The sequence below is a fragment of the Colletotrichum abscissum genome (genome assembly GCF_030869225.1).
Source record: "Colletotrichum abscissum strain IMI 504890 chromosome Unknown Scaffold_13.1, whole genome shotgun sequence".
NCBI lineage: Eukaryota > Fungi > Ascomycota > Sordariomycetes > Glomerellales > Glomerellaceae > Colletotrichum > Colletotrichum abscissum.
Window position 1 is genome coordinate 200,659 of NW_026850021.1, and position 16,690 is coordinate 217,348.

The window sequence follows — 16,690 nt, forward strand, 5'->3', positions numbered from 1 at the left end:
AGACGCGACGGGACACGCGACTGCTGGGGGCGCAGGCCAAAGGTTCAGGTACTCCTTCCCCCAAAATTGGTGGTTCAGTACATTGCAATTCGGCGAGTGCCTCCCCCACACGCGACCTCGACGGGAAGTCATTAAAGAAGCAAGTGCCTACGGCTGCCCCATAAAGCCCCCTTTGCAACAAAGCAGACCTGCCGTTTAGGTAAGGCAACTCAAGTTGTCCAAGTTTCGATTTTGAATTTCTCAATCTCTCCAAGTCGAACACCTTAGCCAGGGTTGATAGGAAACTGTGGATCCTAGCAGCACTGTAGTAGCAGTCAAAGTCAGAGAGTATGACACCAAATCGTGGATGCTAGTATGGATTTGTACAAGATATTCTACACTCAAGATGACCCCCATGACATTTACGCCTCGGTAGCCATGACACAAATCATCCCAATTCGCCTACTCTCACACGTATTTCTCACCCATGCCCCCAAGCAAGCAAGACATAGTTGATCGATTACCGCTTCTTCTGCGACTTGGCAGCCTTGGCCGCCACCCTCTGCGCCTTCTGCTTCTGCTTCTTCTGCTTGGCCAACACGGCGGCGTTCTTCTGCTCCGATAGCCTCTTGGACGCAGCAATCGTCCACTCGTCCACCTCCATCTCGGCAAACTTGGCCTGCGCTGCCCTCTGTCCCGACAAGTTACGCTCCTTGGCGTATCTCTTCTGCCTCAGCTTGGCCTTGCGGCTCATGCCGCCAATGTTCATCTTGACCAGCCGTCCGATGCGCCAGTTGTCCTCGCGGTACGAGTAGTCGTCCCGCAGCTTCAGGATTCTGGCCGGCTGCGTGGGCGCGCCCTTGGCCGTCCGGGGCGCGGGCCGCACAACCTGCGTGGGGATGCCAGAGGCCGAGATGGCGGGCGTCTCGACAGGCTTGGCAATGGTGTGCGCCGACATGTTCAGCTTGCGCTTGCGTTCGGCGTGCGTCGGGTAGGGGAGAACGTCGTCCTTGTTGAAGACGACGCCAATGTATTTCCGGTCCGGGTGGCGCGCGGGATCGCGGTAGTATTTGACGTAGCCCGTGGCCATGGCGTGGATCGTGTGGTCGCGGCCCATGATGCAGTTCTCGCCGGGCCACCAGAGGGAGCCGCGCTGCTTGTAGATGATGTTGCCGGGGATGACATACTGGTCTGCAAGCTGTTAGTATCGAGCTCTTGACCGGCCGTTCTGGTGATGAATATGGAGCTCTCCACTGAATCCAATTCGAGACATATGAGGGAGATGGAACAAACGTACCACCAGTGCGCTTCGCTCCCAGCTTCTTCGGTATCGTCCTTTTGGGTGCAAGCTTGTAGGCACCCTGCGACTTGACGGAGGCGTATCTTCGTCCGGCCACGAGGGCATTGGCGGCATCGGCGCGGAGCAGCTGCGCGGCGGTTGAGGCCGTGGACTGGATCGGTGCGGTCGTCCGCAGGAGACCGGCGGCAGCGGCCATCAGGGGCCGCTGCAATTGAAATAGACGCATCAGGTGTGCTTCGTGGACGAGTTGCCCATATGTCGTTACTGGCAACTCAATTCGGTATTGCGTTCTCGCCAATTGAAGCTTTGCGTGCATCAAGGAACGGGAGATGGGCTGAGAGTATTTTTCCGGCTGAGTCAGCGGTCTGCGATAGCGATAAGGATTTTGGGGTGGGTCCAAGGTGGTCTTTTGGACAGCTATCCGTAGGCGCACTGGCGCATACCTACAGTAGAGGGCCACATTGAGCAAGACGACGAACACCTCGAGCGAACACTACGAAAGGAACAACAAGGGTAAAGCAAGGGAAATCTTCTCGCCTTTCTTTCATATTCGCCTGATACCAAAAGACCGACGAGATGCGCTTCTTCGCCTCCCTCCCGCTGGTCCTCCTGACCTTGATCAGCTCGGCCCAGGCCCAGTTTGGCTTCTTCGACCAAATGTTCGGCGGCCAGCAACAGCAACAACAGCCTCAAAATGTCCCAAGTGACCCGTCACAATACCAGCAACGATATGATGGCTGTAAGATACCTCCTTCATACCTTCGCAGCTTTTGCAAGCACATAATCACTAATTTTTGTAGCCTACTGCGAACACTACCTCTGCCCCGACACCCTCGCCTGCGTCCACTTCCCCCACCACTGCCCTTGCCCCTGGCCCGCGAACCAGGACAAGTTCGAGCTCACAGACGGCAACCGGATCTGCGTTTCGAGAGGTGGCTTTGCCGCAGGCGAGGCGGCGAGGAAGATTGAGTTGGCGCGCAAGGGTCTTTTGTGAGGAATGAGTTGGATGGGCAGCAAAATGGATAGGCATTGCATGGCGCATACATAAACACCAAAGTTGTTTTCATTTTGGGGCTTTGGACTTCTTTTCACATGAGCCACAAGAATGATGGATACGACGAGATAAACAGAGCTTGATAGGACATTTCAGACTCTATTGAAAATGCCAGGTTCTGGCCGAAGCAAAAAGCCTACTTAGTCGTGCTGAAATACTTCTCCCCCTCTCTGACGGCGGCAAAGGTGCCGACGATGAAAAGGAAGCAGGCTGCTGCAGTGACTGCGAAACGCGACGATTACAGACACGAAGGCCCCGGAACGCCGCTAAAATTCCCATCCGTGATATCCACCCAGAACTCCTTCGTGTGCCACGCCGTTGCCGGATGCTAATCTCCATCTCAACCCCAAAAAGCGTCAACAGTGCGTGAAAATGCTCGTAATGCGTCTCCCGTGTAATCCTCCTCGGGACGGCGTGCCGGCTAAAGTTGAACTCAGCCAGTGATACCCGCCGCCACCCAAGCTCAGACTTAGACTGAGGCTCAGGCCCGGCCGTTGGTAGCCTCGCTAGGCCTGGGAAGAGCAGGGACGGGAGGCGGCCCGCGGGCGGAACGCTCCTCGTCGTCTTCCTCCTCCAGTTCTTCGGGGTGGCCCAACAAGTGGGCCACATCCTTCATTTCGTAGTGCTTCTTGCGCAACTCCTCAAAACGACGATGCTTCTCCCGTTCCTCGGGCGAAAGGCCGGCCAGCTCATCGTCGTCGCCGTGGGCGCTGGCGCTGTCGTCGACGTGGACGGCCTTGAGGGCTTTTTCCTTGGACGACTCGCTTTCCGGGACCGCCTCTTCCGGCTCGCCAAGCGACATGATAGGGATATCATCTTCCACGCCAGGACCAGCACGAGCCGTGCGAGGCTTCCTCTCAACGTTGGGGTCTTCCGACATTTCCTCGTCGTCCGAGGGGTCTTCGGTGGGATCGTAGTGCTTCGCATAGGGAGTCTTGGGCTCGTCAATCTTCATAGTCGACGAGCGCTCTTGCTCGGTCAAGTAAAGGTTGGCCTCGTCCCACTTGAGGCGCTGGGACGATTCGAGATCTTGCTCGTCGTCGCCCTGCTGGGAGGGGGTTCGGCTGGATTGGCGGCGGGAACCTGAAGGGCGGGCTGCGGAAGAAGAGCGGCGGTGGCCAGCGTTGTATTGGGTGTTGACGAGAGTGAGCTCCTTCTCGGTGAGGTCGGCTTCACCGGGTGATGTTGGGGGCGACTTTTGGTACGAGTTCTTGAGAATGCCTGCGATGGGTGGTGGTCAGTAATTGCGAGCTTCTTGTTCAAGACCAGCTGGCGTTGAGGTCTCGGACGACCGGCGCCTCGCAAAAGTATTACTCACCTCTGGGTCTCTTGGGATGGGGACCAGGAGGGGAATGCGTAGGTGGGCTGCGTTCGACGATGGCGGCCATTTTGAAGGTTTAAGCAACAACGACGGACTAAGCTAAGGTAGTGTGTGCGAAGAGCTGGAATTTGGTGAAGCAGAGGTAAATGGTCGTGATACGCAGTCTCGTGAGATGTGTCGGTCAGGACGTTGGGTTTTAGTTGGGGTTTGGATCAGTTTGGCTGTGTTGGTATTAGGTGAGGTGGGTAGAGGGTAAAATAGCGGGGTTTAGGAAATCTGGTGACGAAAGGCGGTGGTTTTGTTTGCTGCGTGTTGCGTGCAGGCTCAGGCTTGCAGCTGGGTCCTGAGGATGACGAGGGGTGGTGGTTCGTGACCTGCAGGGTGCGGGTGCTTGTGCGGATGCGCCGACCAGGGGTGGGCTGAGCTGTGCTGGGGAGCTAGCACGGCTGGGTAACCGTACAGAGTAGGGAACTTGGGACGTCCCTCTTTCTTTTTTGGGGGGGGGGGGGGGGGGGGGGGGGGGGGGGGGGGGGGGGGGGTGGGGGGGGGGGGGTGGGGGGTGGGGGGGGGGGGGGGTGTGGGGGGGGGGGGGGGGGGGGGTGGGGGGGGGGGGGGGGGGGGGGGGGGGGGGGGGGTTGGATGATAGAGGGGGCTCGTGATGTTTGTGAAACAGGGAGATTGTTGGATTAGGACGAAGATTGTCGGGATGTGTCGAAGAATGTGTAGAGGTTGTCGGAACGATCAGGGTTGAAGAAGATTCGGCAAAAAAAGGAGCCTAGGACAAGCAAAGATGATGAGCAGATAGGTAGAGGCGTACTGAGGGACTTTGTTGCCATCAGGAAGTGGAATGTTGGGCAAATGACGGCGGTGAGGGGGGCAGGTGAGCAGATGCAGCCAGATGTGCTGCCTTTTGAAGGTTGCCATCTTGTCTTATACCACCGGGCCACAGGCAATGGCAGATGCAGCTCTCTCTCACCCCTCACTCCCTTATTGGCACATGGAAGAGAAGTCTGGACTCGGAAGCCCCCCCCCCCCCCCCCCCCCCCCCCCCCCACGCCCCCCGGACTGCCGTTGAGCAAACACGCTCAGGACGATTTCTTTCTGGTCTTCTCGACGCTCTCGCCCTCCCCCCCCCCCCCTTTTTGCGCCAGGGAAAGGAGACTGGGCCCGGAGACCCCCCCCCCCCCCCCCCCAAATGGCAGATGCAGCATCAGGTAGGTAGCTCATGAGCAAGGTTTTGTGGGTTCACTCTGTGACTCTGTCACCTCGGGCTCTATTCTCGACTACACAGCAACAATGCCTCCATCTTCCCAGCTGAGGTTACATCTTCAGACTATTTCATTCCGGCTTGCCTGCAGGAGTGCAGACACACGTAGTACCTTGGGTACATAGGTAGATGGTGAAAGATAGCACAGGACAGGTACGGATACTTGGTAAGGTACTTTGACTATACCGGTAGATGCCTGGCACTAGTTACTTTTGCTCGTGTGAGTGAAGTGGTGTGTAAGGTACCTATCTGAGTTGCGGCATGCGGGGATGAGAGAGAGGCTGGGGTGGCCTTGGAAAAGAACTCTACGAGTCCAAGTTACCTTTTTCGGGGTCGCTGTCCCCTCGTCCCACTCGAGTCGCTTTTGGGGGCCTCTCACCGGCTCACGTACCAAAGGGCCGCGTCTTCCGCGTCTGTCGCTTCCGACAAGGTGATGATGGATCATTGACGTCGGGTGTCACTGCAGCCGTAATTCGCTTCGAGCGTCTTCCTAAGCGACCAAGGCAAGGCACAGCCAGGTAAGGCAGGGCATGTAAGACACATCAGACCTGCGCTGCGAGTGTGCTTCTCACGACGTACCCATCTATCTACCGTACCATACTGACCTGTATCTTCAAGCTTGTGTCGACTACATTAGCCTATTGCGAGGTTGGGCTTGCTCGGGCGTGTTTGGGCTGGGAGCCGCAGAGAGGAAAAGGCCGCCATGCGTCAGGAAAAGGCGAGTGGTGGAAATGCCGGAGCTCTGGCCGCCAAAGGTAAGGTACCGAGTACTCTCGAATCGATAAGGCACCCATCTTCGCCCTGAGGTATCCATTGGGATGTGCCCTTCCATTGTACCAAGGTAGGTACCTTGTGCCCTGATTCATTCCTGAGGTTCGAATCCTTCCAGGTTCTCCATCGTCTCCATCTGGAAGTGGCAGGTGCAGGTGTGGACCCCGACCCCTGGGTCACTGCTTCGCCGTTGGTTGGTACTCGACGTGCAGCTGGTCTTAGCGAGGAATCGCGATCGGCCGCAGGCAGGTGCAACTCTCATTGCGCGCATTGGAAGCAGCAACGTGCCAGAGACACGGAAGGAAGAGGCGATGAGCGGCTTCCCGTTGCTGCTGCCTCGTGCTGTGTCGTGCACCGCCCCGGTGTTGTTCCTATTTCCAGATCTCAATTGCGTCTAACTCTCACTCTCACTCTCACTTACACACGTCGTGTAATTCACTTCAGCCTCTCACTCCGGGATCCTGAGCTGAGCCATATTATTGATTTCAGCTCACTTGTACCAAAGGTAAGACGTAACTACTCAACAATCGTTTCTTCTGCGACTTATGTTATGGTGATAATGGAAACCAAGTAACTCGAAACTTTTCCCCTCATCTCCCAACCTCCAAACTCATTCCGCTAATGAACTAATGAAGACACTCTCTTGTCTGACTTGCCCCCTAGCATTTTACCTACTTTCCGTGACTCTAGAGGGCTCCCCACCATCGTGACGACGTCATCCGACATGCATCACCCCTCGTCAACATCCAGCACCATCCACTCACCTTACCACTTCACCCCGATGGCTCGCTTTCTCCTCCCTCACTTTTCGCACTTTCCCCTCACTCTGCTCACTCCGCAGAGCAACCCGCGCCTGTCATCCCATAGAGTGACCTCATGCCGCATCTTACAAACATACACATCAACCAATCCAATTCCCCCAACCTCACCAGTAAGATCCCCAGAGTTCATGCACTCCAGCTCAGACCAAGGTCGCGCAAAGTCATGATCGCTCGCTCCTCCATGGACCATTTGGACTGAAGCCCATCGGTCCATCGCCCCGTCATCAAACGCCTCTGGCGCGGCCCACTAGACTCCCGTCGCATGGCAGCGTCATTCCAGAATCCGGGGTGCATTGGTCCTAGTGCTCATCCACAGTAGTTCTCGCGTGCATCCGTAGCTCCTCATCAACCAACTTTGTTCAACGTCAAATCTCACTCATCGCCATCTTCTTCACCGTTCGGCGTTGAGCGAGATCATCTCACAATTGCCGGGTTCCCTATCCGAAGCAGGCAGGGAAAGTTCCAGTGTTCTACTACACTCCCCTCCCGGCATCCAAACTTCTGGCTCGCATTCCTTTCGTCAACGTCGTTGCACCTCATCTCTCCGAAACGCCGGGCCCCTCTCAACACATGTTTGCTTTGACCTCCGATGAATAGAAACCCTAAATGATCCACTTCCCACACGGCCCGGTCTCGGCCGCCGTTGACTTTCCCGCTTCCGGCTTCCAACCCCCGCGTGGTTTGTCCTGCTTGATTTCTCCGATGCCCGCTGTGGTAGTTTCGAGGATTCTTTTCTGGAATGATATAAGTCCACAAAACATTGGACGAACACAAACAAACAAAGATACACTTTAGTTTGGTTGTGAGCGAAGTGTTTCGGCTCTCACATCGAATTTTCGAGACCCTTGGCAAGAGGAAATACAAACATCATGTCCTTCACAGGCTCGAGCCTGTTGGAAGCGAGGCTACACCAAACGATGACGAGAAATCTCACTTAACCCCATCGACATGGAGTGCTCTGACCTATTAGGCAATCTTCAATATCTAATGGCGCCCACAGCGCAGTCATTCAATCTAAACACACAGCCCTATAGATATTTGTGAGACAGGCCGGACAGGCTACCTACTTCCGGCGGCTCAGTAAGACCAGGTGGCTAGGTATGCTCGTTCATGCAGATTTGCTTACACCATCACACTGTGCGACCCTAGCCTCTGTCAAGATCCTCCGATAAACCTACTCTTTGGTTGATGCAGCCTTGACGGTGACCGTCAAGCCATCTCCTCCCGCTTTGACCTGGCGAACCATTGCCTGGAACTGGCCCTCATTCGCCAAATCCTTCATCACAATCTCTCTTGTCCTCTGAAGACCCTCCAACTCATCGAGTCTCTCTAAGCTGGCTTCAAGAAGCTCATCGAATCCTTCCTGCGCGCATATCTCCTTGAAGGCGTTGTGCATCGGCACAGAGTCCGCCCGAACCATGGAATTGGAATCGATTGAGAAGATGTTGAAGTGGTCATGCTTCTGGATAAAGTCGAATCTCGTCATGAGATGTCTTGCCTCGTGGAGAGGCATCTCCGGCAGCTTTCCGGCCAGGAGCTCTTCTGGCTTCATGTCCTTCTCCTTCTCAATCAACGCCTTGGCCAGTAAGAACGCCGTGGTGGCGTGGTCTTGTTGATCCTCGGCATCGGGATCCATGTCGGCGCCCAACATCCAGCACTGGCCTAGGAGCCAGCGTTTTTCCCTGTCACAAATGAACTTACAGGCTGCGAGCATGTCTTTTGATCTCGCAACGTGGTCAAGGAACCTGACGCGCCCGCCAACCAACTTGTAGACTTGGTTCAAGATATCGCTGGACACATCCTCCTTGAAGACCTTTTGCCGGAATTCGTGAAGTGCTTCAACAGCAGGATCGCGGGGCACATCGCGGACGTCTGTCACGGATATCCGCGTGGCCTGCCATTTGAGGTGCTCAGTGGTACTGTGGTCGTCGCTGGTGAACACCACAGTGACGAGGCGACTTGCCGCCCACATCTCCGCCCGCTGTTGGATCAACTCCAGCAGCTCGCGTCCGTCGTCGTCGTCTCGGAGTACGTGGACGCGATTGATGATCAAGACGAGCGGCTTCCGGATGTGTCTCTGCCGCATCAGAGCCACTTTTTCCATCTTGTTGAAGGCTCTTTCAATGTCCAGGATGGCGGTCGAATCGCGAGGGCCCTTGAAGCTGAACAAGCTTCCGATATAGTCCTCGTGGAACTCAAAGTCGAGAGCTTTTCCCAGGCGGAGACGGAAGACTTCGAGATCGCTATGGGCTTCGAGCATGGCGATCCCCGAGCCGTTGACCCTGCGCATCGCCTTGAGGATCATTGAGCTCTTCCCCGTACCCTTCTCTCCCGTGATTAAGTGATACTGACCTCGGATGGACCCGTCAATGATGCCGTCAATGTGTTCCTGCTCAGCCCGAGGGATCCATTCGTTCTCACCCTCCAAGCCCGTGAAGTCATCAATAGTATGGAGCTTATGAGGAGCCACGTGGCGTCCTAGAGCTGTCAGCTCTGGTGTCGAGAAGCCAACGCCAAAAGCATTGTCCATCTTCCGCAGGACAAGGTCCTTGTAGTAGGCGTGATAGGAGTAGCCAGCCAGACCGAGGACCGCGATGGAGCCAAAGGCCGTCGCGCTGCCCTCGACGACCCTCCAGAAGGTAGGTTTCCAGCCATGGGGTGAGTCTTCAGGTTCACCCTTTTCGTGCCGTTGCTTATCGTAAGAGGAGCCGTACGTCGGACCTTGTTGCTCCACGACGATGAAGCGGGTCCGCGTATGGGCTCTGCTAGATGCCTGGTAGGCCTGACCATCGATGAAGGCATGAGATTAGCTAGATGCCACGTGAGATAGTTTTGGCGGATGTGCTTACCCTCCATTGTTTCGAGAGAAGGTAGCGTCTAGCCATCCGTGAGTTGATGTCGTATTTCAGGCTGGAGCAACGGGATCTCACGCGTTGTCACGCGGAGGTGTCACGAAGGTGTCACGGAGGAACTTGGCACTAAGAACGGTGGCTGTTTCCAGAATCCACGCTTTCTCATCAATGGTCCCAAAGACACACACGGACGTCGACCTGCTTTGAGCAGATGTCGGGGTCGACACAGGTTCCAGGCCTTTCCAAGAGAAGTCTTCCGAATTTCTTGGCAAAGCATGCGCGTCCTGCGATGGACTTTGGGCCAAATGGCCGTTTGTGTCGTCAAAAAGGACGGAAGGTGCAGAGGCACGTTGACGGGGCCCGCCAATTTGGATCAGGGCGATGATGTAGAACCTTAACGGGACGTGGCCTGGATATAGTGGCGGAGTGGTAGAGGCTACCCATGGGCGGGTTCATGCGACAAGCCAAGTAATTACAGGGACCTCCCGCGGACCGCCTCCTGGAACGTCTATCGTTAGCGAGGATCCATAAACCCCGTCTTCGCCATCCAGCTTATGAATGAAGAACACCCGACGGGATATCCCATCAACTGCAAATACGTACTGTTTTGGTTTTCATCTTGGGTGACTGTTGTTTCCGTCAGTTTGTGAAGGCATTTCTGTCTTTCATCTTCAATTTGAAGAAATGCTATGCGCCAAAATTTATGGATCATAGTGAACCCGCCTTGAAGGTGAAACTTGCTTACACGTAAAATCAAGACTACGCATCGTTGTCGAAGGGGAGTTGGGCGGTGAAGCTTCAGATATATGATGCTCACTCTAGCATTGACATATTACATAACTGGAGATCAAATCCTACCGATAGCGGTTGGCTGTCAGTTTAATGTGAGATATTGACATGTTGACAACAAGCCAATTCTTAGTTAACAACCACCCTATGACAAAACTTCGGCTATCGCAGGTATCAAGAATGAACACAGAAACTTCTACCACAGATCTAAATATATGGATGGGGTTCCATCGTGAATATGTCATTGGTGAAAGCACTAATGTCCTGGTAAAGATCAAAATAGAGCCCTCGGACAGTGGAAGGACTGGCTGCCGTGGCGTCGTCACCAGCTATCCGCAGGGAAATCCTCAATCACGCACCCAGAGTTCTGATAACATCTGCAAGCTAAAGAGCTCTATGACGGTGTGATTTAAATGGGCTTTCTGCAATCAGGGGCTTTGTTCCAGCTGATTGCAGACGGTTTCTTATATCCGCTTGGCGATACGTTACACGTAAGCTTCCTGAAAGCAAACTCCCCAGGAGGGCAGCCGTCAAGGTCATTTAATACGACACATCAGTCACAATACGAACAATTCCCTAGAAGACAGCGGCATCAGAGTTCACCAATATTCAACTTCTTGAAGCTTGTAGCTTGTGAGCAAGTGATGGTTCATGATTCAACAGTTTCTTTCGAATAGATGTTACAGAGAACTGGGTTTTGTGAGGGTAAGTCAGGTTTTTATCGTTGTTAAAATTATCTAGGTAAATATATCGTGGAATATTTGCGTTAGTCAATGGGAACGCCTACAGCTGATGCTATACTACGAACTGCCCTAGTCATCATCTCTACCTCGGCTGTTGCCCCGGGAAGTGTTCCACGATCAAGACAACGTCAATGTTAATAATTTGTTGTCGCAAGAAATGTTCATCAAAACTCCACGATAACTGATATTCGAGGAGAACACAAGCTCAGAGCACTTAATGCTTCTTGATAGAGACTCACTATGTGTCTATGATATTTCGGAAGGTGGTGCAAACATACTGAAGTCACAAAGGTTACAGGCGTACTGAACGTGGTCGCAGAATCTCGATTCATGAATACGCAGAGGCTTCAGCTGTAAGGAAATCCACCGCGGAAAATGACTCTCACCCGAGGAACCGATTGACTCTTAACCTTTACCGTCACTTGCCGGGCCTGTAAAGTAGGCATACGCGTACAAGACAGAAACTAGGCCTGGTGGAATCTCTGTGTACCCCTAGCTCCCGAGATCAAGGTTGGTTAGGTGCTCCTGGCATGTCGGTGGCTATGACGCGAGACACGGCTGGACCACCGAGGGCGCGATAACGTCCGCAATGCAAACGTCCACGTTGAATATTTCTGGCTACTCACCCGAGACAAATTGAATCGGTAGAGACTAGCAACGCCACAAAGGGAACCGCCGACGGGTTGCTAATCCATAATCCATTAATCCACATAGACCCCCCCACATGGCATTACGCTTGATTTTATCTTTAACCCTTGGCTTAATTACCCCTTAAAAGGTCCGAACCATTCGGAAAGGAGAGGGTGATTTGATTGAGGTCTCTGTGATTCGCCGGCCGTTTCCCCGCAAAGTAGCAGCGTCGCACTAAGATCTGCCCTCCGCCGCCCAAGCTCCCACATACCGGGGCTTGGCATCCGACTACAGCCTCAATCCCTCCGGTAGACGGTGCGTGACTGCAAGTCGATGTGAAAACCCATGCGTTGGACCGAGGACTGATGACGAGTCACTCATACGTACGCAGTTTGCAAAAGATTGCGATGTTGTTGTTTGCCCTTGTTGTGTGATTCGGAGGCGTGAACGATCAAGCGTGACGATATCTTGTTCCCTCCCGGAGATGGCATACATAAAGACGTTGAGCCATGGCGAAATTCAACAGTTCTTGTTTCTTTTCTCACCACCATCAGTCATTCCAGGCACTTCTCCTTCACTTCTTCACTTGAGCAAGACCTTGAGAACTTACATTCTTTTTTCACTTCACTTTCGCTATTTTCAACTTTGACATCTCGATTCAACAAAAAATGGTTACCGTTTCCCGCCTCGCGTTGGCGGCCATCGCCCTCACCGGTGTTACTGCGCACCCAGGAGAGAAGCATGATCCTCACGTCCATAAGCGCGAGATGGCCCTGCGCCGATCTGTTGCCGCCAGCACCCGCCGGGCTCTCGACGCCTGTGCCGGCTCGGCTGCCGACATCGCCCTCAAGCAGCGTGCTATCCAACGTCGCGAGGCCAAGCTCAAGGAGCTCCGCGCCAAGAGAGCCATTTCTGCGACTGGTGAGATTCCACGGGAAAATCTTTCAAAATTCCTGGCTGACATGTGATTCTTTAGCTCCGATCCGCCGCCGTGCTGAGAGTGACTTGACCACCTGGGCAGCTGTCGACCACAAGTCTTCCGCTGGATACACTCTCGATACCGACCCTGCCACTCTCTTCGCCCAGAACACCACCTGCGTCGTCGTTCCCGAGACCACGATTGGTCCCTACTGGGTTGCCGGCGAGTTGATCCGCAGCGAGATGACTGATGGACAGTCCGGCGTGCCTCTGCATCTCGACGTCCAATTTGTCGACGTCTCCACCTGCGCGGGTGTGCCCGAGATCCTGATCGACGCTTGGCACTGCAATGCGACGGGTGTGTACTCTGGTGTCTCTGCCACCGGCCAGGGCGGTCTGAACTCGACCTTTGGCCGCGGCGTGCAGCAGACCGACGACGATGGAGTTGTCCAGTTCGATACCATGTTCCCGGGCCACTACACCGGCCGTGCTACCCACATCCACGTCAAGACGACGACGGGCGCCACTGTCCTGGACAACGACACCTACGTCGACGGCGTGACTAACCACGTCGGCCAGCTTTTCTTCGACCAGACCCTCATCTCGGAAGTCGAGGCTGTCGCGCCTTACAACACCAACACGCAGGAGCTGACTCTCAACTCTGGTGACAGCATCGCCTTTGGTGAAGCGACTGCGGACTACGACCCCTTTGTCCAGTACGTCCTGCTCGGTGACGACATCTCCGAGGGTGTCTTGGCCTGGATCACCGTTGGATACAACACCACCGCCGACTACTCCAGCTCTGCTAGCGCCGCTGCCCACTACTATGCCGACGGTGGTGTCGATACCTCTTCCGGAAACGGCGGCGGTGGCCCCGGAGGTGCCGGTGGTCCTCCCAGCGGTACTTTCCCCAGCGGTGCCGGTCCCAGTGGTGCTCCCCCGAGCGGTGCTGCTTCTGGCGTTCCCCCTGCTACCTCTGCTACTTCTGCTGCCGCTTCCACCACCACGACCGCTGCTTCCAAGGGTGGCTGTGCGCGCAAGCGTCACTTGTAAAACTTGGTGTGAAGAATGAAGTCTCAAAAGGTGGCGAGTGACTCTGTCGGCGATATCATATTGGTGTCTGCCGTCAAGGGACGTTGAAAGAGTCATTCGAGGGTTGATGCGGATTGATGGTTATTGCTTTCTGAAAGTTGAGTTTTGGCGAGAATTTTTGTTTGTACTTTACCAGTAAGATGGAGGAAAAGGCGGTAGAGATCAGTATGAATCTTGCCTGACGCCGTCCTGTTTGATTTATCGAATCGATTGAATGCGAGTTCTCTAGCATTGGAAAAGCCCACAATCAGCTTTGAATAACAAACGGCTACACTATCCAAACATTTGACTTTTCGCTTCCAAAGTTCCGAGTTCCTCATTAATCATCTTGAAATACATGTGTGGTTGAAGGGGAGTTGTGAAAGACAGCAATATCCGTGCTCGTACTTTCCGTTGCATGGATGCTTGGCTCACTCGCGCTGGTAGCCATCGTAGACATTGTTCAGCTATCGCGATACTGACGCACGAACTCATGCAGTTGCACAAGAGAATCGTGTCCAACTTTCTGCATGTACGCAGAACTCTTGTCTCCCGAGATGGAGACGTGAACGAGCTTTCTTGCTATCCAGCACAGCTCGCTATTGTACCGGATCATGCCTGCTTTTTCGAAAATGGCGGGCTCCATGCGACCCCTGATCGTGTCCCACATGACTTCCCACCTGGAAACGGCACGCAATAGGGCTGGTGCACACGCAGGTAAGACGCCCATGAGATTGGCCGATGCCAACATACCGTTAAGTGCTATTGTCATCAGATCCGTCCACTTCTTGCGTATGCTTGAATCCAAACGAGGCAAAGGGGCCGAACATACCGAAAATTAACAATTGTAGGTCGGATCCGCTGATATCTTGGAACGGGAAGCTCCCCATGCCGACCCAGTTCTCAGCCATCAGCGCGTCGGTGCATTGTTTGACGGAACAAATCCGCCTAGAACCGTCGGCCCCGAGAGCGTTGGCCGCTTCATAGTACTCCGCCGCGTCTTTAGCATCCCAAAGTTCCAACGGACTTGGCAGATCACAAGTCAGCTCTGCAGGCGTCATCGATGGCGGCGTATTGAACATGCCGCATTGCTGCCAGTCTCCTAACGCCGTCCAAATGGCTAGTCTGCACACCTGTCAGCAACGATGTGTCTACTGAGGGGGAGGAAAAGGCTTACCTGATTTTTGACTCATTGCGCACGAATTCTTCATATTGGAATATGGGAGCATGTTTGGTCTGTGCTAGACCGAGAACCCGTACGGCCGATACAAGCTGCGGGAGTCGCTGGGTTCTGTTCTTCCGCCGCGATGCTACGTCGTTTCGGAAGAACTGAACAGAGTGGATCATGAGGGCTGCCTGTAGTGTCTCTTCAAGCTCATGGGTGAACTCTGGCGCTGAGCCTGGGGGCATCAGACGCTCAAGGCAGCGAAAAATGTATTCCTCGGCAAGCGTGAGATAGCCACGGGCTGCGAGGGCATCGTCGCTTGGGGGTGATCTCAGAGACCCAGAGAGTCCAACGGCCAAGAGCAGCTGTTTGGTTGTATAGTCACTGCCAAAGTCTGGCCGATGAACGATGGGAAAGTCGAGGTGACTGACTCGGAAGTAGGTCGCAGCAAATTGGCACAGATTGCCTGCCGAGAACACCGAGTTTGCCGTGTCAAGATCAAAGGTGCCGTCATACCATTGATTTGTGGCAACCAGAGTATGATGAAGTTCTTGCAATCCCGAGATTATTTCGGCTGATCGCGGTTCTAGGCTTTCAGGCACAAGAAACGACATCCTCGTGTTGGATAGTATGTTTTCTGACAAGACGTCCAAGGAATTGAAGTCTATCAGCTCGGGAGCGAATGTTGATGCAAACCCATAAGGGAGGAACGTGAAGTCATCATCGATCAGCATGTTTGGAGGGTATTGCGTGGGCACATGCATGTCCTTCATTGTTGTATCGATTCCATCGCCCTCGGTTCTCGCAGCTGCTTCACTGGCGAGGAACTCGAGTATGTTCTCCGAGTTGGGATTTGTCAGACCGAGAAGGAAAGCGACTGTGATTTTGGTGCGGTCCTTGTCATTATCAGGTGTGCCTACCGCGGTTGTGGCCAATGATGAGGATGGTGTGGATGAGGATGCATCTGTGATCACGGATGTGCTCTCTTCCAACCGGTGATATGTGCATTGGAGCTTGCGAGAGACGCATCGCACGCAGGGATCAGAAGTATCGCATGACTGCTTGCTCTGAAAGCAGGCGTCGCATGCGCGGGGTTTCTGGCCGCGCTTGAGGTTTGGAACGGTTTCTTGGTCTTGTTTCTTGGGGCAGTGGATTGTGTGCTTACGGCACACATCTCTGTCACGCTTTAGTGTGATTTTCGGCATGGATGTGCGCAAGATGATACGAACCGTCTGGCGAACGCCTTTTCGCAGTACAGGCACTTGTACCTAGCGGATTCTACGTCTGCGAGGTTGTGAGTACCGAGGTCAAAAGAAAAATCCCGAAGAAGTCAATCAAACGCTAAAATGTAGCTCGGGCTGGTTGATATACTACGCAAAAGCTTGATTGAGATGAGGCAAGGTGAATCCTGTCACGTTGAATGCTGGAACGAACTGACAATACATTGATAACGACAACCGATAAATCCGGGCAGTCATCACTGTCAGGCGGGAAGTAGGCGAGATCGCCCGGAACAGAACAGGCTGTAGTCCCAAAAGGGCAAAATATTGACACAAAAGAAGAAATACGGAAAGGATGAAAAAACGAAGAGAGGAAACAAGGAGACTGACTACCTACGCGTGGATTCGTGCCGGCGTAGATGAGCACTTCTTTGATACTGCTTCCCGCAAATAGCACATGTATGGCCACCGGTTGAAGGAGCGGCCATGGCGGGTCCGGCTGTCTACCGGCGGCGTAGTTGAAGAATCCCAGTAGTGATAGCGGCGGGCTATTCGAATTGGGCTTAGGATTCTCAGTAATCAGGTCGCGTTGGTTGGCAGTGGGCTTGGATGAACGACAGAGAATGTGAAGATGGTGGGTTTAAGCCGATGAACGCGTTCGGAATGACGCGGGATGGCAGGATGGAGACCCACAAGGCCGCGACAAGGGGCTTGAGGGCAGTCTGTATGTATGTATCTATGCGACCGGAGAAATCCCACCCCCGGGATCTCGGTGAGCCCCGGTTGTCC

At 54.1% G+C, this 16,690-nt stretch overlaps 7 protein-coding genes across 7 annotated transcripts; 2 read left to right on the forward strand and 5 right to left on the reverse strand.

Annotated features, from left to right (window-relative positions):
- Positions 1 to 499: 499 nt before the first annotated feature.
- On the reverse strand, positions 500 to 1,505 carry CABS01_06226 (ribosomal protein L27; the record flags this gene model as incomplete). The annotated part of the gene is made up of 2 exons (XM_060539592.1): positions 500 to 1,170; positions 1,277 to 1,505. 2 exons carry the CDS (start codon positions 1,503 to 1,505, stop codon positions 500 to 502), a joined length of 900 nt encoding a protein of 299 aa, XP_060404129.1.
- A 350-nt stretch (positions 1,506 to 1,855) lies between these two features.
- CABS01_06227 (uncharacterized protein) lies at positions 1,856 to 2,273 on the forward strand (the record flags this gene model as incomplete). The annotated part of the gene is made up of 2 exons (XM_060539593.1): positions 1,856 to 2,018; positions 2,080 to 2,273. The coding sequence occupies 2 exons, from the start codon at positions 1,856 to 1,858 to the stop codon at positions 2,271 to 2,273; spliced, it is 357 nt and encodes a 118-aa protein (XP_060404130.1).
- A 541-nt stretch (positions 2,274 to 2,814) lies between these two features.
- On the reverse strand, positions 2,815 to 3,721 carry CABS01_06228 (uncharacterized protein; the record flags this gene model as incomplete). Its single annotated transcript, XM_060539594.1, has 2 exons — positions 2,815 to 3,554; positions 3,652 to 3,721. 2 exons carry the CDS (start codon positions 3,719 to 3,721, stop codon positions 2,815 to 2,817), a joined length of 810 nt encoding a protein of 269 aa, XP_060404131.1.
- Positions 3,722 to 7,687: 3,966 nt separating this feature from the next.
- Positions 7,688 to 10,132, reverse strand: CABS01_06229 (uncharacterized protein; the record flags this gene model as incomplete). The annotated part of the gene is made up of 5 exons (XM_060539595.1): positions 7,688 to 9,295; positions 9,363 to 9,390; positions 9,444 to 9,774; positions 9,969 to 9,992; positions 10,111 to 10,132. The coding sequence occupies 5 exons, from the start codon at positions 10,130 to 10,132 to the stop codon at positions 7,688 to 7,690; spliced, it is 2,013 nt and encodes a 670-aa protein (XP_060404132.1).
- Positions 10,133 to 11,904: 1,772 nt separating this feature from the next.
- On the reverse strand, positions 11,905 to 12,078 carry CABS01_06230 (uncharacterized protein; the record flags this gene model as incomplete). Its single annotated transcript, XM_060539596.1, has 1 exon — positions 11,905 to 12,078. One exon carries the CDS (start codon positions 12,076 to 12,078, stop codon positions 11,905 to 11,907), a length of 174 nt encoding a protein of 57 aa, XP_060404133.1.
- A 117-nt stretch (positions 12,079 to 12,195) lies between these two features.
- Positions 12,196 to 13,498, forward strand: CABS01_06231 (uncharacterized protein; the record flags this gene model as incomplete). The annotated part of the gene is made up of 2 exons (XM_060539597.1): positions 12,196 to 12,448; positions 12,504 to 13,498. 2 exons carry the CDS (start codon positions 12,196 to 12,198, stop codon positions 13,496 to 13,498), a joined length of 1,248 nt encoding a protein of 415 aa, XP_060404134.1.
- A 481-nt stretch (positions 13,499 to 13,979) lies between these two features.
- On the reverse strand, positions 13,980 to 15,886 carry CABS01_06232 (uncharacterized protein; the record flags this gene model as incomplete). Its single annotated transcript, XM_060539598.1, has 3 exons — positions 13,980 to 14,278; positions 14,349 to 14,641; positions 14,694 to 15,886. The coding sequence occupies 3 exons, from the start codon at positions 15,884 to 15,886 to the stop codon at positions 13,980 to 13,982; spliced, it is 1,785 nt and encodes a 594-aa protein (XP_060404135.1).
- Between the last annotated feature and the right edge of the window lie 804 nt (positions 15,887 to 16,690).